Raw genomic sequence first — 27,729 nt, 5'->3', positions numbered from 1 at the left:
GATACAAGGAAGTGAGTCCATAATTGATAGGGAAATACGCTGAGCATTGTTGCCTTGTTAATGGGAATATGCTGCTTATTCACGCATAACACGAGGCGCCACAGAAGAACACAACCTCCGGGCCGATGCCAATAATAAGGTAGCCTACTTTTCTTTCGTAGTAGGGTCACAACGTGTGCCAGCGATGCTTCAACAAACGACATTGTATTACTGGTAATAAAACGTGTTTATTACGCATCTAAAAGCTGTATACTGGGCTTTCGTATGATTACCTAATAGTTGAAATGTACTTATGCATCCTATTTATTTATCTTTTAGATTACGTATGGATGGATTACGTATGGACGTACGGATTTGGGTTGCTCGTTATTTACACTAAACCGAACCTAACCCGGGTTGTTTTAAAGTTATTGTCTGCTGGGTGTAAGAATTGAGCTGAGATATTAGGGCCGATTGTGTAATTTAAACATATGTTCTTGAACAGTGTGACGTTATTCTGAGGGACGCGCGGTTATGACACACGGCGCGATATCAATGGGCGTATCGGCGACATGCGTTGAAAGCCGTGACATACATCCAGGACTGTACTATGTCTTACAACTCCCTGTAGCCTACATGTAGTGCTCGTTTTGAGCCTCCGTGTACCCCTTTGGTTAGAATACCCCAAAAGGCACTAAATGTAACTTAATTCCGTTTTCAATCTAGCCAGACAGACAACGATCATTTTATTGTTTAGATGGAACTATAATCCCCCATCTATCGCGTTATACCACTCCTTCTCATACAATCCGTGTCATGATATCAGGCGGTGGAGACCGGGGGGTGGGGGTGGTCGGTCTTGTGTACCCCGACACGATGAAGGAATTTCGGGACGACATGACCATGCCTCTTTCGTCTCCGTTATGTCATGTTGACCCCAAATTCCTTCATCCAAGAGAAAAGCTGAGCCAGACTAGAAGAGTTTCAACTGGGAAAAGAAGAAGATCTGCTTGTCGGAAGCATTGGGCCGACGAGCGGCTTCTTCTTGGACCAGTTTAAACTATCCTAGTCTGGCTAGAGCCGCTTGTGTTATAAGTGTTGTGTCTGCGGCTTCTTTGATGTTATTACTAGGTTCATACACAGGCACGTGGTCCTCATGTAGGCTTGATTGTGTACTCCGTGGAGTATGAATAGGTAATGGTTTATCGACGTAGACTCATACCGTTTGCCCTCCAAATCCCGTATTCGACCCGCCAAAAAATAAATACAAGATATAAAGGTATAAGGTATATGTTGTTGATTTCACATTGCGGCCCGGGATGAATGTTACTGTACTTGTGGACGGCCACGTGTTGTGTATGATTATGACTATTCCTTTGTTCCCTCGCTGTCTGGAGGAATGGGATCTGCCAACTAGGACTGCCATTTTGGCATACAGCTAGTCTCGTTTTCTAACTCTGCCGCCGCCAAAACGTCGTTTTTGGCAGTTTTGTTGAGCTTCAGCGTCCAAAAATATTCTAATTGTAAGAATGACGGATCCAGGTTTTCATTATATTACATAACACATTTAACGGTCACAGAATGGTGCTTCTGAGTTGGGTTTAATAATTTGTGACAGTAGGTTCTATTTTGTCGCAACAATGACACCTTTCAAATCGACCTTATTTTGAAGTTGTGTTGGATAAAGTTGGTCCGAAATGGTGCATTGTTTATAGTTTCCTGTTGTCATTAAAACAACTTTACCATGTTATATAGTATTTAACCAGTAGGCTGTATTAAATTGTTGAATCTAACAGGAAATCATTTTAACGTAATCATAACTGTATAGTTACTTTGTCCTGGGCATACTTAAAGGTCCAAAATATGTTAAAATGTAAGCATATTTCTGGACTTAAACATGAATTAAAACTAGTTCAGAAATAACGGGCCTCTATTTGTGTTGTATTTGAGTGGTTAAAAATAGCCTTGGAATTGAGTAACGACAGCCTGCTTTAAATAATAGGAAGCCCCAAGCTTTTCACAACGAGATAACAGTGAAAGAGAGATTACCAAACTATCAGTTTCTTTACTTCTTTCCTCAAAACAAAATAAATAATGAAATACATGTTAAAGTAATAAAATTTAAACAATTACATCCAATTTACACATTCAACAACGTTTCTACTGCTACTGTGCCATTTATATTTATGCATTTACATTTCTGAGAAAAAGTATTCATGACTTTCCTCATTTGATTCAGCTATTTATTACACTAAGCAATCAGTTAGTTAATTATAATAATTATATTATGATGCCATATCTTTATGTTGTGGATAATAGCCACACTATTTCTAACAAATTAAACTCAAATAATAGCTCATATTTTCCCACCTTTTTAGTTTTATACCAAATTACTTTGACAATATTATATACATGTAGCTCATCTCAGGCAGGGAGAGACTGTACAATTGTTGCAGTAATAAATATAAATCACAGTAATACCACGTCTGGTAGAATGATGTTCTTACTACATGTTAACAAGGCTACGATTGAACAATATTGAACTATAATATTCAAACTTTTTCTTTCCTTTTCTTCCTCATAGGTTTGAACTTGAACGGCCATCTCAACTATGGTAGTCACCACTTCATAACACGTAGATTCTGTCCCACCATGAAGAGGTGATCAGTGAAAGGATTCATTCTTATTGACAGGTACAACACTGTAACACCATGCAAACATTCAAGGAAGAACCGAGCCAAAGAGACCTGATGGGCCAGAACGACTCCGGGTCGCAGTTCAAGACCCAGAGCTCCTGTCGTCGGAAGAGGGAGTTCATCCCTGACGAGAAGAAGGACAACGTCTACTGGGAGCGACGGCGCAAAAACAACGAAGCGGCCAAGCGCTCGCGGGAGAAACGCCGCATGAATGACGTGGTGTTGGAAACTAAACTGATGGCACTCGGTGAGGAAAATGCTTCCCTGAAAGCAGAACTGCTGTCCTTGAAGCTGAAATTTGGTCTTTTGAGCTCAGAGGCTTACGCTCAGGAAATGCATAAAGTTTCTCAGTGCACTGCTGTGCTGTACCGGGATTTTGTTACACCCAGCTTAGGCCAAGGCCCTAATCCCCAGGTTATAGAGGAGCCTCTACACCTGGGCAGCAGTTACATATCAGTCATCAAACACTCGCCTCACATCACACACACCGAAACCACCCAGGGCAGTTTTAACATCAGCTGCAGGACAGCAGAGGTTATCAAAAAGGAGCCGTCAGATACTGGGAGCTACGCACAAGAAAGGGCTAGTCCGTATGACCTGTACAGGAACTGCGTATCCAGTCCACTGGCCAGTGCGTACTCTCAATCCCCGTCACTCCTGCAGATCAATATGTCCTCCAGCAACTCCCCGAGAAGCTCTGACGACGGAGTATTGAGCAAGTTGTCAGATGTGGAGGATGAGCAGCAGGTCCCCAAAGGGCCCGGGCAGGCTTCAGGGGCCCCCCCCGGCGTCATCGTCTCCACACTCAAAGTGCCAGATCAGAGCGGTTCTTCTGCCTTGCCGCATAAGCTTCGGCTTAAGGCCAGAAGCCTCCAAATCAAAGCAGAGGCCACCGACCCTCAATACCCGGAGTCCCTCACAAAGTCTACCCTTCTTCACCCTGAAATTCTGCACAGAGAGACGGGGAAAACAACTCGGGGCTCTGCAATGGAGTACAGTCAATCTTCCCTTAGTCCTCTGTCTGTGCAGGTGAATAACATTCAAGACTGGCCCCTAGGATCAGAGGAATGGCCTCGGCCAGGCAAAGAAAGGTTGTGTGAGAGCTACAAGGAGGACAGCAGGATCAATCCTGACCAAATCCCTGGTCAAGTTATTGCAAATGTAAAAGACTCTGCTCATGCCCCTACTGACTCAGAAAACACGTTTTCTAAGCAGGGAATTTCAGAACTCTCTGTGAATTTTGCCTCTCTAAAAAGGCTAATTACAACAAAGTGTCAAGTTTCAGTCATAGAGTCCACTCCAATATCTACTTTTGCCAGTGGACACTCCTCCAAATGAGCTCCATATGTTTTCAAAATACCGATGTTTCACTGTGCTTACTGCTGCAGGGTTTGAGGGATTGTTGTAAAATGCATTTTCGAATAAATTGGGTTCAGCCATTGCACTTGTAAATAGACAAATATTTTCTGGATAAGTCAATTTGTAGCCTAGCAGTCATGCTTTCCTCAAAGTTTGTTTGTAAATGGGTTTTTTTAGGAATAAATGTCTTCACAAAACCATTTAAGCCTGTGATTTAAACACCTAGGCTCCATATGCTTAATATACCTTATTTATATAGAATAAGATTTAATAAATGATGGCCCAGCTAGTTTGAAGTTACTATAAAATAATGCTGGTAATATACATAAGTCAATGAAGCATTTACAGATGTACATTTTTTATATTCTTCTGCAGCCTTTTGAATTCAGACACTTATGTTATGTTCAGTGGATGTTAGAAGGTCCTTTGCGAAATCCATCGCAATGTGGGCCACCCTATTCTACCACCAGGTGTGTGAGTGATTAGTCATCAAAAACCCTTCAAAATTGGCCCTGCCCCGTGTCATAGTGACATAAGAAGTGGGAGTATCCAACAGCAGTTGGTACAGTCCACTGGGTAGGCTCGTAGACTGATCTATTCAGCAAGTGTCTGGGTGGACAATTACACTGGCTAATTACACTCACACCTCTTGGATAAATAGGGGCCCTTTAAGTAAGTGTGCGTGTGTCCTATAATTGGACACATCTGTGATTAGCCTGTTTGACCTTTAACAATATTGTATAATATGGTCTAAACTGGGGAACTCCAAAGACTGATATACCAAAACAAATGAGGTTCTTGTGAAACAAAAGTGGGTTATTTTATTTGACATACGTTTATTAGGCATAAAAACGATGTTCAATGGATTCTCAGCCCTGCATTAAATTATACAGTAGAGTTTACTTTAAAGTCATTAAAATCGATTTCTCGTTTGGGCAACAGTTTATACTTTATAGCTGGCTAAGTAATTCGAAGGAATGGCTCGGTGGAATCCCGGTTTATATATCACGTGACCAAATACGCGTCACTCGGTTCAAAGTTGAAAGTCAAAACAGCACTGCACTGCATTGCATTGACGGTATGGCGGTGCTCGGGGGGAACAGAATTGTCTTGCAAGCATTACGCTTTCAAACGGGGGATTTAAGATATTTTCGTAGAGCAGGGGCTTATGCAAACTCATTTCATGTTGCTGTTCCGGCTAATGCATCGGTCGGCCGGGGATCCACACGTCAGTACAGCTCTGAAGCAAAAGATGAGCTTCGTGTTAAATATTTAGATGGAGACGATTCAGGTAATGTGTGTGTGTGTGTGTGTGTGTGTGTGTGTGTGTGTGTGTGTGTGTGTGTGTGTGTGTGTGTGTGTGTGTGTGTGTGTGTGTGTGTGTGTGTGTGTGTGTGTGTGTGTGTGTGTGTGTGTGTGTGTGTGTGTGTGTGTGTGTGTGTGTGTGTGTGTGTGTGTGTGTGTGTGTGTCGATTTGCTGCCTTTATAACTTTATACTTTGATGCCACCAAGGGCATTGTTGTTGGGCACCTCTCCAATATATAGATATAGCTCCATAAAGTGCAGCTACGGAAAGCATTGAATTTAAACTTCACTTCGTGTTTCACATTCAAATTCAATCAAAATGGAGCCGAAGTGCAATATAATTTAATGTTTATGCAATGAGCTGTTCAAAGATATTTTTCATTAAACAAAAGGGGGTACACATAGACCTAATGCATGTCATGTGTGTTGTTGACCTTTGGTCTACATAACTTCAGTAGCAATGAGCTTGCTCTTCATGGGGGTTCTCGTATGGTAGTGAGGGTTAATATTGTTGTGTAAAGAATAATGATAATAATGTAATAAGTTGTGTGTGTTGTTTTTACTTTAACCTGCATTTTTAATTTCTTATCTTTCAGGTATTGTTGTTTTTGGAATCAACAGACCAAAATCCAAAAATGCTATTAGCAGAAACCTGGTAAAACTGGTATGTGTTTTAATGTTATTAATTCAAATTCAAATTCAAACGCACTTTTACTCATATAGCTATAGAGTATAAAGATACTAGTAGCTATACCTTTTGGGCTTCATACTATAGTTAGTATTCATCACATGATTTAAGAAAAACAAAGCTTCTTCTTCAATACATTTCTCAAATCTTATGAATTTATTTTGGTAATGCATTAAAATGAATTACCGATACCTTTTCCAAAGGGTAGACATTGCAAATGTATTAGATTTGTGACTACAGTCCACTTCACCCCTGTTATAACAATACTTTTGTTCTTTTAGTTGTCCGAGGCTGTGGATGATGTTAAAAAGAATAATAAAGTACGAAGTGTCATTATATGCAGTTTAGTCCCTGGAATATTCTGTGCAGGTAAAGATGGATTTCCCATTTGATACAGTCAAACCTTTGTTATTTGTAATCCTTAATTAATGAATTGCGTATACTTTATAATGTAAATAGGATGAACACAGTTATAACACAGACCTTTGCCAACACAGAGACTGTTTTCTTTGCCTACAGGTGCAGACCTCAAAGAAAGGGCAAAAATGCATCAAAATGAAGTCGGGCCATTTGTGTCCAAGGCAAGAGCGCTGATAACAGAACTCGGTAGGTGTGTGCACTCAGGACTGGAGTTGCTTCACAATACAACTATATGTAACATGATCTTATCCACATATTTAAAATACCCTAATAGTAAATAAAGGTTCATAAGTATAATTCTACTACATGATGCAGGCATGGTTTCTAAATTATATTTCTCTGTCTCAGCTTTATCCAGAGTGTTGTGGAGACATGATTTTATTTTGGCACTCATTCTCTTTTTATCTTTTTTTCTATTGTAGGCAATCTGCCAATGCCAACCATTGCGGCAATCGATGGAGCCGCATTGGGCGGGGGCTTGGAGATGGCCCTGTCTTGTGACATCAGAGTTTCATGTAAGTAGCCCTTAAAACAAGGTTTCAGTGGAAGTTGTTGATGAACCTTTTTTTTTTTCAGATCCTAAGCAAATGTAGAATCTGCAAATAAAAACCCTGTAATGAAAAAATGTCAAAAAAAATGTTAGTCTTAAGCTGCTTGACTTCCGGACAACAAACAACAACAAAAAGTCAAAACACTGAGGGGAAGAAAGAGTGTTTAGAAAGAGAGCAAGGAAGGGAGGGAAGGGAGAAATAAGAGTCCTGAGGCCATGGTAAAGGACCCAGAAAACAGATATGTTGTTGTTCTCCATACAAGGGATAGACATTGGTGCCTTACTGACTTCTTTGTCAGAGGTAGCAGTAATCCGTACAAAGAGTGGAATATGATAATATACTTATCACCATAGTTGTTACAGGGAAGAGGTTTGATCGACATCGTAATGATAAACACATTAATTGTATTATTGTATAATTTGTTTGATTTATCATTTTATTTCTTCATTATCATTTGTGACTTTTAATGTTATGTTAATATGTGTATTGCTATGGTGATTGCATAACAGACTTAAATGATGACTGTCATTTCTGCAGCCAATAATGCAAAGATGGGTCTAGTGGAGGCCAAACTGGCCATCATTCCTGGAGCAGGTGAGGTTGTTTTTCTCCATTCACTGGCCATTGCACACCATCCCTCAAGCGTAGAGGGCCTCCCCTTCTTATCTACTCCAATGTTAATTAATGAGCACTCGAATGGGAGTGTGCATGTGATTAAATATTTCTCCTGTGTGAAAACATGGGCGCTCTACGCTTGAGTATACACAATTGTATAAAAGTGATGTCACTGTGCCATTATGTCACTATGCCACTATACTATGCCTATATCACTATGCCTTGTGTAATATTGTTTGTTGCTAGGCAATCGTTACTCATGTTTTTCGCAATGCAGATCCTCAAGGATCAGTGCAAATAGCGCCCTAATCCCCTTACATTTTGGACAATAACATCAGGTTGTGAGAGGATGTTTCCTCCGTCTACACAGACAGGAACGGTTGTACAAGAGACGTAGACAAACCATTCAAAACCCTCTCGGGACGTACCGTCTCCAGCGGGGCTCTCTCATCAATTGCCACTACATATTAGCGGGCTGTGACGGGTTGTGAGCACGTCCGTGTCCTTTAGTGTCTCCAGCATTTTAATCCATATTTACCCCACGCAAACAGGGCCTCTTATTCCAGCCGACAACTCGCTTGCCGAAAGCCAACGTTTGACCCGCTGGTTCCGCGTGTTTCTCCAGGTGGTACGCAGCGTCTTCCCAGGTGTATCGGTGTGTCCCTCGCCAAGGAGCTCATCTTCGCGGCCCGCGTGGTGGACGGGGTGGAGGCCTGCCGCCTGGGCCTGGTGAGCCACTCGGTGGAGCAGAACCAGAGCGGGGACTCGGCCTACCTGCGGGCCCTCGCGCTGGCCCGGGAGTTTAACCCTCAGGTACGTTCACCTCCGCCCCCGACGGTTCAAACTGAGTGAGAGGACTTTCGGTGATGGTGGAATCGATAATGATGTTATGTTGTCCATAATTTGATCTGCGTGAGAACTCTTCAAGAAGGACATGGGAATTCTTCTGCAGTATATTTAAAGGAATAATGAGCCGTCATAGACTTGCTAGAGTAATGAACAGCAAAACATTTTCAGTTATTACCTTATAGAGTTAACTGACGTTTTCTTTGTTTTCTTCAAAGGGGCCGATTGCAATAAGAATGGCCAAGTTGGCCATTAACCAGGGAATAGAGGTGAGTACTACACGACGAGCACCACACTATCTTACCTTTACATCCTTATCCGAGTTTATGGTCTTTGTAGAGGTCAAATTTATGTTTTTCTGTACTATGAGCTATCTATTTTGACTTCACATCAACGTAGTGTCATGGAGTTCTTGAAAAAGAGCTGTACTCATTGAATTCATGATTACTAAATGTACTGGGGCATAGAGTGTGCTGGCATGTGGCTCTATCTATCTTTTTTTTTTTTTTAACAAATAACATTAAAAAACTTTAACTTACAATGTGGGATGATTACAATTAAATGATGCCAGAAATACTTTTTTGCTGTCGTTCTGTCTGTGAAAACTCAAGTCATCATAACACTACATATTTCCAACACTCTGTAAATTCGCACACCTTGTATAAAGGGTCAGCCAAGAGTATTATTAGTTTGTCTGTTGTAGCTGAAATCCATTTATGAAAAGATCAAGAGCAGAGATAGAGTAAATCAGAGATCTGTACTGGCGATTTGTATAGTAGTAGCAGTAGTAGTAATTGATTTGGGCTGATCATATTTCTTCCTATAGCTCCAGTGTTATGGCTAACGATAGTTGGGCGGAAAGGAAACCAAACCCGTCTCACTCTCTCTGCACACAGGAGAAATACGATTTTAGGTCCTATGGTTTTCTCCAAAAAACGGATTGAACTCTCCTTGTCTCTTTTACTAGGTGGATTTATCTACAGGACTGGCCATTGAAGAGGCATGCTATTCCCAGGTATTTCCAGCATAAGTCATTGTTTTGGTTTTTTACTACCCAGTTCACACGTTATTCACTCCTAGACAAAACAAAAATGCGTTGGCCTTGTGAGTCACAAGTACGATATTTTCCGATATTGGCATGATGATTAATATACTGTAAATGAGTAGAAACAACAGACAGAGGTGTAAAGCATGAGGCCATGTAAAACAAAACAAAGAAAGATGTACATAAATACAAATATCGTGCAATTACCAAACTGATCTGCTGGAGGGCTTTACAGTGAAAAGCTACAATTGTTAAAATAATGAATATCAAATGATAAAACCATGCTATTATTATTTTTCAATGTGTGTGGCCATCGCATCTTTCAAAGCAGAAGCAAGTATTTGTACTACCACATAAATAATGGACATTCTGACATCATACTGTTATGTTTCTGTTTAATCTTATGCTCTCTTGGTTCCAAGTTAGCAAACAACAATTCTTGTGCCAAAAGAAGTACATATAATATTATTCTGCCATAAAAGGATAACCCAACTTTGCCACGTACCTAATCTTTCATCGTATTTTAAAAAGCTCATGTTTTGAAAACTAACACTATAAAATAATTCTTATTTAATTTTCAAGGTGATCCCAACAAAAGACAGACTGGAAGGTCTGGCTGCCTTCAGGGAGAAGCGAACTCCCAACTTCAAGGGGGAATAAACACGCCACAGCCTTCAGCCCTGTCCAGCCATCCAGCCGTCCCACGACTGCTTCTGTGATGATTAATAGACAGCCTGTTCAGTGCAGTCGCCTAATGCAAATGTGAATACGATTATCAAGTTTGTTCTGAATCAACGATCTAGGGAGTACCCTTAAGAAGCCTCAGGCTGGGGGTTTTAAGTGCATATTTTTTAATGCAGATTATTGTGGGAACCACAGCAACGGTTGCTGAAAATCAATATGGTGATCAATCATCTGGTCATGTGTTGCATAAATAATGTAGACTACATGCGGCCAAATGGGGCATAGTAAATATTTGGAAAACTCTATTAGATGTATGATATTCTTTGCAATTGCATTGGACACTTATATAGCCAAGTGTGAAATCAGTTACCATATTCCATAGAAATAGAAGTCTAATCTTTTTCTTCATATTTAATTTGGGTTTCCAAAAAAAATGGTCTCAACTAATAATTCATGAATGTAATGCACCATCAGTTAGAAAATTGACTAACCATCGTTAGTAAATAAAGATATTCTCTATATGACATAGTAATGCTGCCCCATTTGTCTCAGCATTTTTATTTTTTACTAAAATTCGAACTCATTTGAAACTAATTTAGATCTCATACATGCCACGTAATTCCAGGCAGTCAGATCAGTGGGAGGAGCCCCATTTGACCACCACTTGTTTCCCATCGTGAGGTCACACATGTCTGAGCGGCTGGAAGGAAGTGACTGATGGACTGTACCAACTGATAGGCGCGTGTCATCGGTCAGTCGTCACATCTGAGTGGTCATACCCATGTGTGATGTCCCAATGGGATCGATTCTGGAATCTCTTCAGTGCTACTGGATGTGACGCCTAGTAGTAAAATGGAGCCCACTTCAAAGTCAACGCTCACGTTACGACTGATACAGTAAACGGCATGTACTTGTATTCCTCATCCTACCCATTAACCAAAATCATATGGTTGACTTTGTTATTTCCAATAATGTCTATTAAATATATTCAAATGTACATAAATATTTGATGTCCAGTTTTTGAAATTCAGTTTGAATGTCACCAAGGGATCAGATGGTGCTCACAGGAAAATAGTTATCAACATAAAAACAACAAACGGAGCTGGACAGTTTTCACTAGAGAGGAAATTCCAATGTAGCTTATGTATGCCAAACATGGCAATGTTGGGCGCCTCGTTATTTGACAAGTTGCCAGAGTCCAAAGTGATGTCTTAAATGTGCTGGCTTTTTCTGACAAGTAGCCAAAAAACATATGCTCTTCCGTTTATAATGATCGATGGTCAAAATGAGATTTGATACATTTCTGTCAACTAACGAGCAGCCCTAATTTATATTGATTAAAATAAATTATTTGAACCATGGATAAAATAAAAGTGTCTAGATTAACTTTTTTATAAATTAATCTAGATACGATAAAGTTGAACACCAACATAATTATTTTGATAGTAAAACAATTTTTATAATCAATGAGTCAGCAAATTATTTCCAAATGATTGAAGACCCTATATGGAAAGTGATAACACTCAGACAGAGGAGACAGCGAGCCAGAGTGTATCAGATTGAACTCGAAGGGCTGAGAATTAGGTATGAGTGAGGCAGACTACAAGGGAGAAGAACTCCATGAGTCTGAATGTTTTAGAATAGTCCTACACCAGAGTGAGACAACACCAGAATTTTGTACAATCACTTGAAATGAACAGATGTGGATGGCTGAAGACAAGAAAAAAGAAACGGTTTTGGGCCTCATAGGAGAATTATTAAGAATATCAAAGCATTTTGGTTTGGTAAGAGCTGGATAAAATAATATCTACCTAAAATATCCAATAATCCCAACAGCAACATAATATATTTATCATAATATATTATTATGCATACATCATGCCTTAAATTAAGGATTACACTAACACTATAACACTCAGTGTTAATCTAAATCTTATACAAACCTTCTCAAATCTTCCTTCTCTCTTCTCTACATTTCCTGAAGAGCTACACGTTTCTGAAAACAGCAGTTGTACCAGCCAGACCACCTAGCCCATGTGGAAGAGTTTATCTTCTAACCCAGGTATACAAAAATAGCCCTCGGCAACAGGTGGTTTACCGACGCAGTCCAACCTTCTGCGAGGATAACCAAAGTCGTTAGGCCTGCGCTCAAAATCTGTCTGCCCCTGACTGTTGAGGCCTCGATGAGGAGCCAGTGGCATGCCTCTCCTGTGGCTTTCGGCTGTTTGTAGGCCGTTGTGGCTTTTCACTGTGCGAGGCCTTAGACATTGGGTGCACATCCCCACTGTGGCTGCTCTGTTTCCGGCAGATGTCCCATCGCCCAGCCGAAGACGTTACCACCACAAGTGAAGGTTGCGTAAAGAGGGGTTCCGCAACCCTCATGGGCCGACTCCCTGGGAGGGAGAGGGGCTGAGGCATGTCCAGCATCCATTCCACCACATGCTAGTCCTGTGCTGCACCTTCTTCTCTCTGAAGGTGAGGTTACTATAGGGCAGGCAGGCATGACACGTGTCGCTGTTCTCAACGCATGCTGTTGTTGAGAGCGACTGTTCAGCTTTTAAGCTCTTATTTTTGCTTTTCAAGTTGGCCTTCATCACACTGACAATTTGCTTTTGCATGGATATTCTGACCAAGACTAATGGCTACCCCACAGGCCTCCGCCGGTTTGGGAACCTGTTTATATTATAGGCCTGTATCCATTGTGTAACATTTTTATCTTGGAAGTTTTATTGATAACAACAAGCAGCAGTTCTGAGTTCTGAGATTTATCCCCAAATTACATAATTTGTTCAAGTTGCTTAAACATTCATGAATTGAAAACTGACAGCAGTCTCAAACACCACAAATAATGTTTTGGGGAAAATATTGCTTCAAAATGCATGATTCATGCATTCAGAGATTTGTCAGAACATTTTTTCTTAGATTAAAATTAAACAAACTCATATCTTCTCATTTCTCACAGTAGTCTTGATTAAAGAAAGGGCAGAGTTCACAACATGCCGGTTACAGAGTCTTCCGTAAAACTACAATGACAGGTAGAAACAGGGTATTTAAAAAGTTCCCTATTCTCTGTCGGGATTGAAAATGGTAACCACACCAAATTCTTTCTTGGCAGCTATAGGGATAGGAGCTATAGGGATAGGGACCACAGTTCCAATTAGTACTGTCACTTAGTGGACATGAAATCGGTCTGACAGAGTAAGTAAGGAATTGCTTCGTATGAAGTGGTCCTGCATGGCTAGACTTTGGATTCACAAGCCCTGTTAATTGAAATGTTATGTATTCTTGCATATTCAGAAACCTGATACACAGATACATGTGTACAACTTGAAAAGCAGTCTGACTCTACCAAGTCTGTTAAGCTACATATTTGACAACACAACATATATTGAAAATCACCTTCTTTATTGATTTATTCACCTAATACAGGCATGTATCTGGACATCTACAATTCAATCACCTAATTGACTAATCTTTGCTGTTGTTGTTGTTTTTGTTGTTGTCGTTATACCCTGATTCACCACAGCCTGCCAATGACTTTACACATTGTAGGTTGAAATGTGTCAAAACAGAAAAACTTAGACTTAAACTTACAAAGGCAAACTGATGGTGATATTTCTCAACAATTGTGAATTATATAAAAAAATACTGCAAATTACAATGTACAAAGGGGCATTACATATATAGTATTATTTCGGTTTCAGTATATTAGAAGTGTAATGTTTAACACTGAGCTAAACAAATACATCATAACATTGAATGTTTACAGTATAAAAGGGTTTAGAAAGAATGTTTGAACTTGAAAATGTAAAAGCTGCAGTGAAAAATGCACATAGTAAATGTTTGAAATCCTAATTTAAAGCAAACATAAAACCCCTAGCTTTAGCATTATATGACAAGTTAAGTTACTTTTTTTACTATAATTTTACCTATTAATTGAGAATGATAGAAAGTATCAAAAGATTGGTCAGATATAATAAGATTGGTCAGAAATAATAATAGTAATAATAAATTAAAACAAATCTAAGCATAACATCTATTTGGTAACAGAATAAAGAAACATTCCACACTCAGACACAAGTCTGACAAGGGTTAGGTCTCCTCACATTTTGGTCTCTTCTGCCGCTGGTTTCGGGTAGCCCTGCATTTCCCAATGCAATGGTTGCCACTTGTTTATTGATACTTTCAGCGCTTCAATCCATCTGTAACAACATAAACACAATGGTTAATGTACAGCCTTACCCTCCAAAGGTAATTTCAAGTAGTGGGTCGATATCCCAATGTCTCAAACATAAACCAAAATAAAATTGGATTAAAGGTGCCATGACATGCCACCAGGTGTGGTATGATTAGCCGTTACAAGCCGTTTTGGAAATCTGCCCCTTATGACATCATAAGGGGCAGAAAGTGGGTGTGTCCACCTAGATGTGTGCTGGATAGATCAGTCTATCAGCCTACCTAGTGGACTGTAGCAAATGTTGCTCATCTATCCGTCACACATCTAGGTGGACACTCACACCTGTGATGTCTTAAGGGGCTGATTTCCAAAACGGCTTGTAACAGCTAATCACACCACACCTGGTGGCATGTCATGGCACCTTTCAATTAAACAAGTGGGTAAGTGAATGAGAGCTTCTCTTGGGATTTTGAGGTATCTCGTTTATTCAGAGAAACAGTTGAATTTATTTTTGCAGTTTTTTCTCGAAATTCTGAGAAAGTTGAAATTCATTCAGAAAAACTTATCTCAGAGTCTAAGATAATTATTTCATTAAGTCAGAAAAACTAAATGTATCTTCTAAAGTGAATGTGTTATGCTTCTGTACATTACTACCTAACCCCTCACCGTTTATTTTCATTCGGGTTTTCAGCACAGAGATAAAACGTTTTGAACTCATCCGACGGAGGCTTCAACTCGATAGTCAACTTCTTAGATCCCATGGGCTGCTCCCTGACACCGTATCCATGGAGATACATGCCACCTGCAGACACATACAATCGCAGTCATCAGCAACTGAATTTCCCCCAAACTTTTTTTTCCCAAATCATTCATATTTTTACACATTTACAGCTGCTTCTAGTAGTACATAAGCAAACATACCGAGCGCGTGGGTTGAGCGGATGCTACTGTAGAAGTAGAGGCAGCCATCTTTGAGAATGCAGTAGAGCTGCCTCGACATGTCCTTGTTTTTGTCTATTTCGTAAAGCAACCCCAGACATTCGGGTTTCTTGACCGCTAGCGGGGGTAAGTTGGAGTTGTGTCTCGTCACATCCACCCACACGTGGTTCTGGTATACGAGAGTTAATTAAGAGATTAGTGTTAAAGTCTCCAGGCTCAATATAGAGTGGGTTAGCTAGTGTAGGCGAGTTTGAAATCCATGCTAATCCACCCGTGCAGTGTCCCGATAAATAGGTCACAGCAAATTTTACCTGTGTAACTGGTTGAGTAGCATTCACCATTGCTTCAAGCCACCTTTTAACAACAAAAAACAGCTTTGTAAATCATGGCGAAAGATTCATCTGGATCATCAGATTCTAGGGATATTCATTGAATAAATACCTTTTCATCTCCTGGTTTGAGGTGGCACATAAGAAGTACACTCGGTTGGCAGACTGTGGGCAGCATCTGATCACGAACGGTTTCCCCAGGGAAACGTCTGCTCCGACTTCTGCCCCTTCCAGCTTCACTGTTGCCAGTGCAACTCTCTTCCCCTCATCCTTAAATGTATATTGTATAGATACAAAGGTAAGCAAGCATCTCAAACAAAGAGGCATCATAATATCACGCTGCAATTTGATCAGGATGACATCTACTCTGTGTTATTTGTATATATATTTATATTTTTGATTTTATGAGGTGTATTGCTTGTGGTGACTAATATTTGCAAACCAAATTGCCCCTCAGGGACAATAAAGATATCTTATCCTATCCTGTCATTTCCATGCAGAACATGTTGACTCCTCACCCGCTTGTGTCTGAAGTAGTGCAGGCCGCAGTCGTGTGTGAGAACAAACCACCTTTTCCTCCAACCCTTAATGAATCCAGACTGGGTGCGTTTATGGAGATAGCCACGGCACGCTGGTCTGGGCGTGTTAGGAGTGCGTGCGATGTCCGACCCAATGGTCAGGGTCAAAATGTCAGGGCCTACAGAATTGACACAACCGCAACATGCATGTAAGTAACATATTGCCCACAGGTAAAACCCCACAAATTATGCACACTTTTAAATAAACGCTGCATCATTCTGTAAGGCCACAGGGTGTTGTCAAGAGCAATGGTAAATCTCTATTGATGCACAGTGTTCTACTAACCTAGCAGAACCGCAAACGACCATTACAAAGGTTACAATTTATGAAAAGTGCCTATTGCACTCAGAAACTCTACGACCCAAAACAAATATAACTTTAATCATAGATGTATGAGTTTGCCATGATACATTTCATATTAAGTTCATATATGGCAAAAAACGTTGCATAATGTTTATGCATATGATGATAACATATGGCCTTTTTACTTCTTTCAAGTATTGCATACTGCAAAACTGCACTCCGATGTGCTCTTCTGCTGTATCTGTTATTGTGTCCATTCTGTAAGAAGGACTCTTACCTTGCCTGGCCAGCTCAGCTGCCTCAGAGTGGGGAATACTGGTGACATCCGTTCCATTAACGGCCTGTAGATAGTCTCCGACCATCAGGCCTGCCTCCTCCGCTGCCCCGTCTTAAACAACAGCAAGCAAAGTGCTGGTTCACTCATTGAGGTCCCATAACCACAGTTTAGTTGTAACACAGAAACACAGTTTGGTTTGGGAGAAACATTTTTCCTTTTTAGTTGCAATTGGGGGTTACACTTTACATGAGTGTCCTGTTACAATGTAATTACTGTTAATTACTGTATAAGAAATCGATGAATGTTATAGAACAGCATGCAACTATACAGTGTGGTTAGGGTTAGGGGGCTACGGTTAGGAGGAGGTGAAAAAGTAGATTCCACTTCCAAACGAGGGTAAGGTTGGGTTTAGGCTGTTGGATAACATTATATATGAACTACATGATGTTACATTGCTTATTACATGTGTAATTACACTGTAGCAAGGACACTAGGTAATGTGAGGTAATGTGTTACCGAATGTGGATATTACTATTGATATCTGAAATGGTTGCACCTCTGAACCTCTACATCAAACCAGAACCAGGTGGTTTTTAGATGGCAAGAAGAAATGTATACTTTCAGTTTCACAACACAAAATCATCAGTACGGTAAGCAAAAAACACTGACAAATTAACTTACTTGTGTCCACTTCAGTGACTACAATGGGTTTAGAAAACTGGATTCGAAAGCCCCACGGATACTCTCCACTTCCCTTACTGATCTTCACAGTCCTCTCACGAACTGAAAAATAGAACATTGTCTTAAAACAGTGGATATGAAGCTCTATGCAGAAGCCTCAGGTGTACAGTGAAAGCTATTGTAATTGATACCACTTGTTTATTAACAGCTGTATGAAAGTGATTCAAATTTCTCTAAATTACATGTAAAATGGAATTAGACTAATTAAATTATACTGATGGTTAACTATTCGTCTTAATAATTAGGGGAATGCAATCAAATAAAAACAATGCAAACAACCAAAAATATCATGGAACTTTAGATTAATGATTAAAGCAGCAGACTATACTGGTAATAAAACTGGAATATCTCAGACAGACAGGCTTACTCCAAAAGAACACACTAAAGCTTCTTTGAATTTACAACTGGCTTAATCGTTAATTCATGACATTCCAAAATCCATATTTACATTATAAACTTTGCAGAAAGCATCCACTTACTTGAGACGGGCCGAGGTCTGGGATTTATAGTAGAACTAGTGCCTGAAGGGTCATCATCTCCGCGGTAAGTCCAGGCAATGTAGTGAAACGTCGCTGTATAGAAACCTCTCTCCTCAATGTCTCGGATCATGTCCATGGAGTGTGTGTCTTCAGATACTATATCAAAGGGAATCATTCAAATAGTCAAAAAATAATATACAGGATTATGAACAATTTGCGAGCAAAACACCTTAGCTTGAGTTACGATTGTACAGGATACTTCCTTTCTCATAATGAACCGAGAGTGATTGGTTTCTAGTGATTGAGTTTAGGTCAGCATTTAAGGATTAAATGTACCATAGGTTGGACCTTTACACTTGTTACAGGTCAGGTCCTGACATGGTCTGGTAATAAGGGGAAACATAGCCATTCCAATATGTTTATCATTCCTAGTCGGCCTTGGTATAATTACCTTAAAAACTAGTATTAGAAAAAACATTTGAGGTTCCTGTTACACAATAAGAGAGAACATTTGGTTTTAAAACAGTATATATGAAACTCTATGCAAAAGCATCAGGTGTACAGTGAACACTACTGTAATTGATACAGTGTGACATCAATTTGGATTGTACCTGAATCCTCTGTGATTTCACTAGTCATGGAGCCGCTCCACTGCCTGCTCTCCTTGAAGAGCTTCCGCCGATTGGCCCAGTGGTCAGAGCCGCTGCTGTCAGAGTCTTTATGGACAGGGGGTTTCCGATGCGCCTTTGGCTCCAAAGAGGCTTCAGAATATGTCATGCAATTAATTTCATGTGGTGCTGAACAAACTAACAAAAACACTGTACAAAGTACAGTTTGACACACTTACCTTTTGCAAGATTGTGTTTTTCCATTTTTTCACTTTTGCAGACCTGCTTTCTCCATTCCTCTGTTTCTTGATCCATCCTTGAATCTTGTGTGGTGTTTACAGGAGATTCTGTATCCTTAACGCCTGCTTGTTGGCAGTCTGAACAAGGTTCTATTGTTTCATCTATATAGTGTGATGGAGCGGGCCTAGCAAACAGGGATATTCTTAAATTTGGTCGAACTTTACTGAGGTCAGCAGCACTCTCTGATACAGGTGGAACTACTGTTTCTTTGGAAGTTAGGTCTAGGGTGTCCTTCGCCTGTGTTTCAGATGGTGGATTGATATGCAGGGTTCCTTTGTCACATTCAACTGTTACAGTCGAGGCAGAGTCAGGCTGCTCAGACACAGCCCCATCCTGAGTCGCTTGCTTTCGCTTGACCTTGCTCCTTGAGTCTATATTTCGGACACATTGGCGTGGACCCTCTTCCCGTTTGTCATCGGACGTACAGGGAGACGGGGGGATCACCTGTATAATCAAAGATGTTAGAGGCTGTTTACCCGCCACGGGTCCTGCACTGGGACACCCTAGCCGCAGCTCTTCCTCCAGACCACTCTCTGCTGCACCACTCTGTACCACTGATTCTCCAGGATCCCTTTCCTTTAGAGCTCTTGAATCATGAAGACACTCCACACCATCACATGTCTGACTGGGTGCCTTCGCTGGTTGCTGACTTGCAATGTTCCCAAAGGCCACCTCAGTTGTTTTCTCCAACGTCTCAGTGTCCAATTGGTTGACATTGTTGTGCCCGTCCTTCTGGATCGTTGCACAACCTTCATATATTGAATTTTGTCGTACATCTGTTCCAAAGAGAGAAAAACCCCCATCTCCCTGACAAAACGTTGCCAGTTTTTCAGCTTGAAGGGTAAACGATTGCATCGTTAAAGAGGAGATCTTCCCTGAGGAAAAGAATTCCCTAAAAGGCAGAAGGTCCTCTTGCATCGGGCACAACGAATCCGACGTCCCCGGATAGGTCTGTCGTCGCTCTCGTTTCATCGGACAGGCTCTGTGTTGAAAGGTGGCCACGCTGTTGTTTCGAAAGCAGGCGTTCTGCTCATGTTTGTTCACAAAATCCATGGTGAAGCTTGACCTGCTTATCGATAAGGAAGGTCTCATAAACGACAGTTCAAAGTTGTCAGTTTCTGAGAACTGATCAAAAAAGTTGGACACCATGTTAGGGTCTTCTCCTTCATCCAGGTATTCCAGGCCACCAGATAGTTGGTCATACATTTCCATTTCTTCGGTGCTGTTGAAATGACTTGGCGGTTTGTAAGAAGAACCATCCATATCAATATTAAAAGAAGCCATGTCTTCTGTCAGCTCCTCTAGGGAGTTACCTTGGATCATGTCCGAAAACTCATTCGGTGGGACTGTATCCCTGGAACAGTCACTACTCAAGTCTGTTCGATTAGACATGGTTGTTCCTTGATGGGAGAAATACGAGGTGGGTAGAGGGCTTGGTGACGGACTTGCTAATGCAATGTTGGAGTTACAATAGGAATTTTTGCAACAGGTGTGATTTTCACATCTAGCTGGAATAACAAATGCTGCCTCTTTCTGAGTAAGAACATTGCCAAAGTTAAAGTTGTAATTTATGTTGTTTTGTTTTGTATTTTGACTGTCTCCACCAATGTTGTGATTCTCTATGCTTGAGCCGATGCAATTGAATTTAATGACATTGGTTATTGCAAACGTTGAACATTGTGCATCTTGAAAGACTGGCTCTTGTGTTTGCTGAAATATGATCTTGGGGGAGTCTTTGAGGTTATCAATAGCCACAGATGTTACAATCCTCAGTCTGTGCTCTTCTGGTTTTTTTAACTGTTTCCCAAGGTTTTCACAGAAGTGATGATCTAGTTTGATTCTCTTCTCAGTGCTTGGAATGCCGTCCTGTTTGTCCTCCTCACCCGACACTGACAAAACATTGACCTGAGAAAGGTTTGCACCTGATATATTAAAGTTGTCTTTATCCTTTTTCAGGACACAGTTTCTCTTGGTGCTTTCTGCAAAACAAAGATAAAAACATAGCGTTAAATAAGTATTTATATCAAACACTCTTTTGAGAAGTGTACTTTTTCCAAACAACCATAACCTATGGCGATGTATAACATAGAAGGTAATCAAACATTTGGGCAGACAGCATCAAGCAATGCAGTAATTGAACTTGAACAACCTCTCTACTCGATTAACCTGCATGTCGTACTCAAGGGTCATCCCACAAAGCTGCTCACGTTTGCTGCTGCTTGAGCTCTTCCGCCTGCTGCTGCGTCTCCTTCCTCGTCTGCTCATTCTATTCTTCTGCGCAGCAAGGCCTCCCTCTGCTGTAGCACCTTGTGAAACAAAGGTTGTTCATTATATCAGTCGTCTACGAATGTTCGTCCATCTTTATTACTCAAAAAGGGGTTTAGAGTAGGTCTATCAACCTTCGAAGGTTGGAAAAAAAAAGTACAATAGAGGTGAGAAAGTAGTTTTGATTTTTTAGATTTCAGGTTAAATATTAAACTACTTATAGTACCTTTATAAACAGGGAACAAGCAATTGTTGATATGCATGTATTTCTATTTAATATTTTATTTTCTTATTGTCATTTATTTATTTTAGATTCTTAGAAAGTAGATGACGTATGCTGTTCTGTATAGGTCTGCTTGAATGTGGATATTGACAATGACATTGTGATTGTCCTTGTTGCCAGAAAATACATCCAGAAAGTCCATTGATCCTGTAAAGTTATTTGAACCTTTTTGCCATTTTGAATCATAACAACCATAGCTAAAAAAAGAGTCACACGGTTCAACCTGCTTTTCTGTGAAAACAATTTTAGTAGGCTGTATCCCTTATCCAGTCAATGTAATGTCTTGTCTGGATTTTGGCAGAATTATCACTAATGATATTGGTAATTGTTCTATTATTTGAATAAGGTATATTTTAACCTTAGATGTTAAGCCACACATTTTGCACAGCTTAGGTCCTAAAAATTCCTCACCATGATAACTGTAACATTGTTTATATATATAAGTATATATATTATATCTCTCTTATCAATCTCTCTTACCAATTATGATCATAGTAAAGTCTGTGTTCACAGTAAAAGATTAAATCAGGGAGTTTATGCTTTAACGGCCTGAACTTTCTATAAAAATCTGAAATAATGCACCATACAAATGCAGGAAATAAAGAAGAACGCAGCTCACCTTGTAAGCATCAACTGTTAAAATTCCAACTTAAAATGTCGGTAGACATCATCAACAGAGGCTGCCTCTTCTCTAGACCACATTGTCACTGACCAGGTAGCTCCACGTCTTATCGATTCTATTTTCAACTCAAAGCAGCTTATTGCATCTAATCTAATCTCATGAACCACTGGTGATGTCCAAAGATATCTCGCTCAACTTACTCTCGCCATTCACATATATACGGAATACGGCCATCAGAATGATATATATGCTGGGTTAGTACGTACATATATGACAACATCAAAAAGGGTTTTAATGGTCAGCTTGGTATAATTTAACATGACACACCTTGGGGAGTCACATGTAGCCAGATTAAGGACAGGGTCATTCCCTGATTCAGCAAAGCCTTATTCTGTGGCGAGTCTGGACTCATTGTAAACAAATGTAAGACCATCAGAGAAAGGCTGTGTCACAGAATTTATTATATAATACATCTAGCATCTTGCAGTAAAACCGTGATGCAAACTTGCCAAATATTGATATTCAAACATGTTATTCCTGCAAGCAGACACAGTTCCAATGATAGTATCATGAAATTAAATGATTCAGCAAAATATTTTCAGAACCACCAGAACCACTTTGTCTCACTGTTTCACTGAATTTCCTGGCTGGAGACATTATTTGGTTAGGGTTATGTTTTGAAGCCCACTCGATTTCGACCAGCATGGGGCGCCAATGAGTGCTTTCTCCAAGTCTATCAATCAACTGTGATACCTCACCATGTTGGCAGGATTTTTATTAAAGTGTCCATATGCCTCGAATACACAATTCTCAAGATCAATGCTAGCTCAATAGATAAAAAAATTAGAACACAATATGAGAACAAAATAAATTGGTTGATTGTGCAGCAGAAACAGCAATGCATTTTAAATGTCAATACATATCTATAAATCTGTGATTAAAATATTTTTGTGTCTGCTTTTTTGTGGCGTTGTGTATTTTATGGACAGGACAGTGGATAGACTATAGAGAATTACGTCACCACCGAACCTGTGTTATTACCAGGTGTAGGCTACACAAACATGGTCAGTAGGCTGAGCCCCACTTCCATATAAACAAATGCAATAATACAAAAACAACAAACCCCTTCCCAAACATAGACGTTGAAACGCCAAGAGCTCACTCGGCAGTGAGCTCTAGGCCCCCAGGTACTTGGGGGGCCTATGCGCTCTGCGTAGGCCTACTCTGCGTATGGGGAGCGGCGGCGCTGGCAGTGTGGATCGATATTTAACAAACAAACAGGATTTAAAAGGCGGCGATGTATATGACTCGTCAGGTGTGATCCGATGAGTTCACATCCCTGATACTGTGTGTCAACGCAAGACTCTTGAGTGTTTAGGCTATGTGGGTGTTATTGTGGAAAAACCAGCTTGACACAGGCATGATCTGCATACGAAACAAAGGATGATACATTTGAATAGAGCAATGTTTTAGATCCACTATCATTCCTGGGAATAACCAGAAGTTCCTACTGATCTATTTTATGGTCCATCTGATTTGATGTCAGAAAATGGGCGTGTCCTCCAGGGTGACAATAGGCCTATATATTTTTTCCATTGGCCACCCAGGCCCTAAAAGTAGCCGTTGATTTGACTATTATTTGACTAGGACTTTTCAATCAAATTCTGGACAGAATTTACACAGTAAACTCATGTATTGCCCTAGTTCGTGGACTGATGTCAGATCAAATATTTGTATTTTGTCAATTTCCTTTTTAGAAGTAGGCCTATCCTATACACGCCCTCCACTAACTAGTGCGCCACGTCTTCTGAATGAGCCTTGACAAGCTGCTGGTCTCAGATCCATTCTTCTGACACTCTGCGGTAGTAAGAAACCGCTCAAACGGATCACACTGTGACACATTCTCCCCAAGCTACTCCGACAAGCTGGGAAACGTGTGGGCGTCGTGTCCTGTGGTGACAGGTCTACTTGGTTCACCAAGGTAGCTATGTCCGTCAGGTCTGTCAGCGTGGCCTTCCACTGTGGAGTACAAGCATGAGTGTAACGGTGGGCAATTGACTCATGTTAGAAACTGGCAGCCGTTTCCACTCCTCTAAGGAGCTACGCCCTTAGCGCTAATGCTGGGGGAAGGAGGCTGTAGTGCGCTGCCAGCATCGGGGACAGCCTGCCCACTACCGGTCACATTAGTGCAAACACTCATCTGCCCCAACACCCCTATCCCCATCACCGCCTCTGTGGAACACTATGCTATTTATTTGCAAAAGAGAAGTATGCATCCATCTCCTTACATAGTTGTTGTTGTTGTTGTTGTTGTTGTTGTGCTGGTGGTGTTGTGTCTTTATACGAACAACAACTTGAATCACTTCACTCGTTACGTTGTGATGAAGACTGCGTTCCTCAGTGTATGACACGGTGGGTCACATGGTCGTTCTCACACTGGTTGTTGTGACTGTGTGTGTGTGTGTGTGTGTGTGTGTGTGTGTGTGTGTGTGTGTGTGTGTGTGTGTGTGTGTGTGTGTGTGTGTGTGTGTGTGTGTGTGTGTGTGTGTGTGTGTGTGTGTGTGTTAGTGAGTGAGTGAGTGAGTGAGTGTCTTGTCTGAAATGATAGGAAGCATTGTGGACCCAGCTAACTGCATCAGTGCTTGCTGGCTCAAGTGCTCACAAAACCATGCAGAAATGAACAAGCGCGTCCTGTCTGCATGGTGCCGTCAGCATCCCCCTAGAATCCCACCCCGAATGACCCATCAAGCTTGTCTGCCATGTGGCTTTGCCCATTTCCTATAGCATCCCAAGAGCAGTTTTAGTGCAAGCTATCATCTCAAATTAAAAAGTGTCACGAAACACATAGATACAGGTATCGTGAATGAGAGCATAGCCTACTTTGTTTACACTGCAGCAATCAAATCAATTGTAAATTGGACAGATGACATGCATATTTGGCATAAAGGAATTACTGCAGAGGGTTTGCAGAGCATGCAAAGTGCTTAGATTTGAATCCATATGTCCTCTCTGGGGAGTTCATGCCATCCACAGCTTTTGGAGGCGGTCCAGTGAAGCAGAAACCCACTTGGCTTTTGAGTATGCAGCTGTAATGCTGCAGGCAGAACTCCAGGCTATGTCATTGCGAGCAGATCTGCTCTTTTGTTGGCTTCCAATTCGCAAAGTGGTGAGCGCACATAAAGCGCTTTGTGGGTATTTTTTCAGATGCAAAGCTTTTACCCAGAGCCATGATGATGCTATGCGCATCGTGTTGTCCTCTACACAGCACCAGAGACGCAGCAGAAGAGGATGCTCAGTGCTGTTTTTAAGCAAAAGTTCAATACTTTGATTTTAATAACAATATGCTTCCAAACCAACTTCAAAATTAAAATTAAAATCGACAATTCTAATAAAATATAGGCTACAGGCTATAGGCCTATCAAAACAAAACTGGACGTTAACAAGAAAATGACATTTGAGTTAAACGGTTTGTCCTTTATCACCACACCAAGTTTAAGTATTCAAGTGATAGGTTATCCTGGTTTATGGATTGGATTTTGCCATGACAAATATTAAGACTTCACGCTGTGAATTCGTTTTATTTGCCGTGGCTTTTAATTTGAAAAGGAGAGGTGATTTATTTCCCCTAGCTTCACGCAGAATAGCTGGAAACGCGCAACTCTACATTAACTGTTTAGTTGTCCTTTAGATTCTTAGATTCAAGCGTTCGGGTACATGGAAGATACGATGACACTGTACTTATTCAGCTATTGCCTGCTGGAAGAAGGAGATAGGTTAGCAGTGGGCTAATTTCAGCCTTGACAAAGCTAAGGTGAGTAGATCTTAAGGATTCATCCTCTCCCCAATTACCTTTATGTTTGATTTAAAATGTATCAGTAGATGCACCATGTACCCAGCCTTGTATTTGACCTAATATTTCATGGGACAGGCGAATAATGCATCAAAGGAAGATTCTCATCATCAATGCATTGTGTAAACAGTAGACCAGCCCACTATGAGCCCTATATAGTAAGTGGGATGCGTCTTTAGTGGGACTAATGCACCACTTTGGACTTGGAGTGTTTTCACCGATTACGATTAAATGCCTGAGATCCTTAATTCACTTCTGGTACACAACCCGACTCGATTCGGACCCTAACCCATCTCCCCATATTTGGGGATTGCATATTTTTTAAGGATCACATTGTTTAATTGACGTTATTATTGATTAGGCTTATTATAGTTATTACTATATTGTAATATTACCTGTAAGAGATGTTGTGTGGAAAATCCACGTATTACGTTACCAGTATGCCAGTTGTGTATTGCGTAATGAGTGGACTTAATTACTGTACCTGAAGATAATAGGCTGCACGCTGATTGATTACTTCAACGTACCCACGTATGTTGCTGCTGTCCATTGATGTGAATTGAACATTTCTCTGGCTGTGTCCGATTGGATATTCTTGGAGTGGCCTCTAAGACACTTTAAATAATGTTTGTTTCCAATACCTCATTATTATGATAATGATTATTTTCACAAGTATGATTATGATTTTTTATGATACATTCACTCCTGAGATTTATGTCCCAGCTTTTTTTCTAGGGCACTTGTAATTGTCCTGGCCCAAGTCATATTTAATTTCTGATCCTGATGTAGATGAAGAAGGATTGGACATGCCGTTGCCAGGTTATGACCAACATACTTACAACATACCCCTACACAGGTGAGTAGTAAAAGTCCAATAGAATTTCGAAATTAACTTTCAACGTATATTACCTTTTATCTTACACATTAGCATAATGAAGGCTGATTGTAGACCCAGACACAATAACCCATAAAAGTGACAAACAGTAAGAAAGATACAAATGCTATCATATAAATAACATCTCTACACTCTACACCACCAGAATTAATGTCACTTCTCTCTGCTTGGAGGTATCCAGACATTTTGAGGCATCACCCCTAATCCTCTTGGGAATCATTTTATGTTATGGACAATTTTCTAGGCTTGTCTTGTGAAGCAATCCTGTTGCACAAATTGTGGTCCTGCTTGTGTGTTGTGACTGTAGCAACACTGGGGTCAATTTGGATTACAAGCTGCTGCTTGAGACAGGTTGCCGAACAATGGGCAGGCTGGCATCTCTGGAATGATACATTTTCTATAAGAGCCTATGGTTGATTTATTTTCTCATTTTTAAAAAGTCAAAAATTAACTCAACAAAACTGTGCATTGCTCTTCTTTTCAGTCCAAATGGACATAGGTGCGGTGTCAGCAACAAATGATAAGTAATCCCACTTCAACCTGATGTTTTCTTTATTTACAGATATCACAAGATAAGACCTTTTACAATATGGAAATACCCTGAGGGGCTACAGGAAATACAGCCATCTGGCATGGCATTAAGGGTAAAGTCTGGCACCCAGCGCTTTGAATTTGAGGGTTAAAAAGGCAGTGATCCATTTCATAGTTGGTTGCAGATTGCTATTCCTTCCTCATTACATGATGGCATTAATTGGTGAAATTAATAGCTTTGAGACCCATATCATGCAGGTAGCCCTTGGGCCTACTTAGAAGGGTGTGTATGTATATGAACTTTCTGCAGGTCTTGTTACTAGTTAGATAGAGACTGGTGAAAGGCTATGGAAGCTCTAGCGG

General features: G+C 40.5%; 3 protein-coding genes across 3 annotated transcripts; 2 read left to right on the top strand and 1 right to left on the bottom strand.

The window, feature by feature from the left end:
* The first annotated feature begins 10 nt into the window (after positions 1-10).
* Positions 11-4,118, top strand: nfil3 (nuclear factor, interleukin 3 regulated). Its single transcript, XM_084486910.1, has 2 exons — positions 11-139; positions 2,564-4,118. Exon 2 carries the CDS (start codon positions 2,691-2,693, stop codon positions 4,011-4,013), a length of 1,323 nt encoding a protein of 440 aa, XP_084343036.1. The 5' UTR covers positions 11-139; positions 2,564-2,690; the 3' UTR covers positions 4,014-4,118.
* Positions 4,119-5,085: 967 nt separating this feature from the next.
* On the top strand, positions 5,086-11,202 carry auh (AU RNA binding protein/enoyl-CoA hydratase). The gene is made up of 10 exons (XM_084486935.1): positions 5,086-5,325; positions 5,936-6,003; positions 6,309-6,396; positions 6,547-6,633; positions 6,870-6,962; positions 7,536-7,592; positions 8,239-8,426; positions 8,678-8,728; positions 9,427-9,474; positions 10,087-11,202. The coding sequence occupies exons 1-10, from the start codon at positions 5,115-5,117 to the stop codon at positions 10,162-10,164; spliced, it is 969 nt and encodes a 322-aa protein (XP_084343061.1). The 5' UTR covers positions 5,086-5,114; the 3' UTR covers positions 10,165-11,202.
* A 3,088-nt stretch (positions 11,203-14,290) lies between these two features.
* On the bottom strand, positions 14,291-21,185 carry pdzph1 (PDZ and pleckstrin homology domains 1; the record flags this gene model as incomplete). The annotated part of the gene is made up of 13 exons (XM_084486368.1): positions 14,291-14,390; positions 15,032-15,167; positions 15,287-15,473; positions 15,616-15,658; positions 15,746-15,903; positions 16,152-16,330; positions 16,793-16,903; positions 17,474-17,575; positions 18,013-18,168; positions 18,624-18,773; positions 19,085-20,296; positions 20,597-20,899; positions 21,128-21,185. 13 exons carry the CDS (start codon positions 21,183-21,185, stop codon positions 14,291-14,293), a joined length of 2,895 nt encoding a protein of 964 aa, XP_084342494.1.
* Between the last annotated feature and the right edge of the window lie 6,544 nt (positions 21,186-27,729).

Source organism: Micromesistius poutassou (assembly GCF_964030765.1).
Source record: "Micromesistius poutassou genome assembly, chromosome: 22".
In the NCBI taxonomy this organism is placed as follows: Eukaryota; Metazoa; Chordata; class Actinopteri; order Gadiformes; family Gadidae; genus Micromesistius; species Micromesistius poutassou.
The sequence above is the reverse complement of the archived record's forward strand: the minus strand, read 5'-3'. Positions and strand labels throughout refer to the sequence as shown.

Bases quoted from the DNA above. Each gene is read 5' to 3' on its own strand.
- nfil3 (XM_084486910.1), top strand. From the start codon at position 2,691: ATGCAAACATTCAAGGAAGAACCGAGCCAAAGAGACCTGATGGGCCAG.
- auh (XM_084486935.1), top strand. From the start codon at position 5,115: ATGGCGGTGCTCGGGGGGAACAGAATTGTCTTGCAAGCATTACGCTTT. The intron at 5,326-5,935 runs GTAATGTGTGTG...CTTATCTTTCAG, and splicing joins TTTAGATGGAGACGATTCAG to GTATTGTTGTTTTTGGAATC. The intron at 6,004-6,308 runs GTATGTGTTTTA...TTGTTCTTTTAG, and splicing joins GCAGAAACCTGGTAAAACTG to TTGTCCGAGGCTGTGGATGA.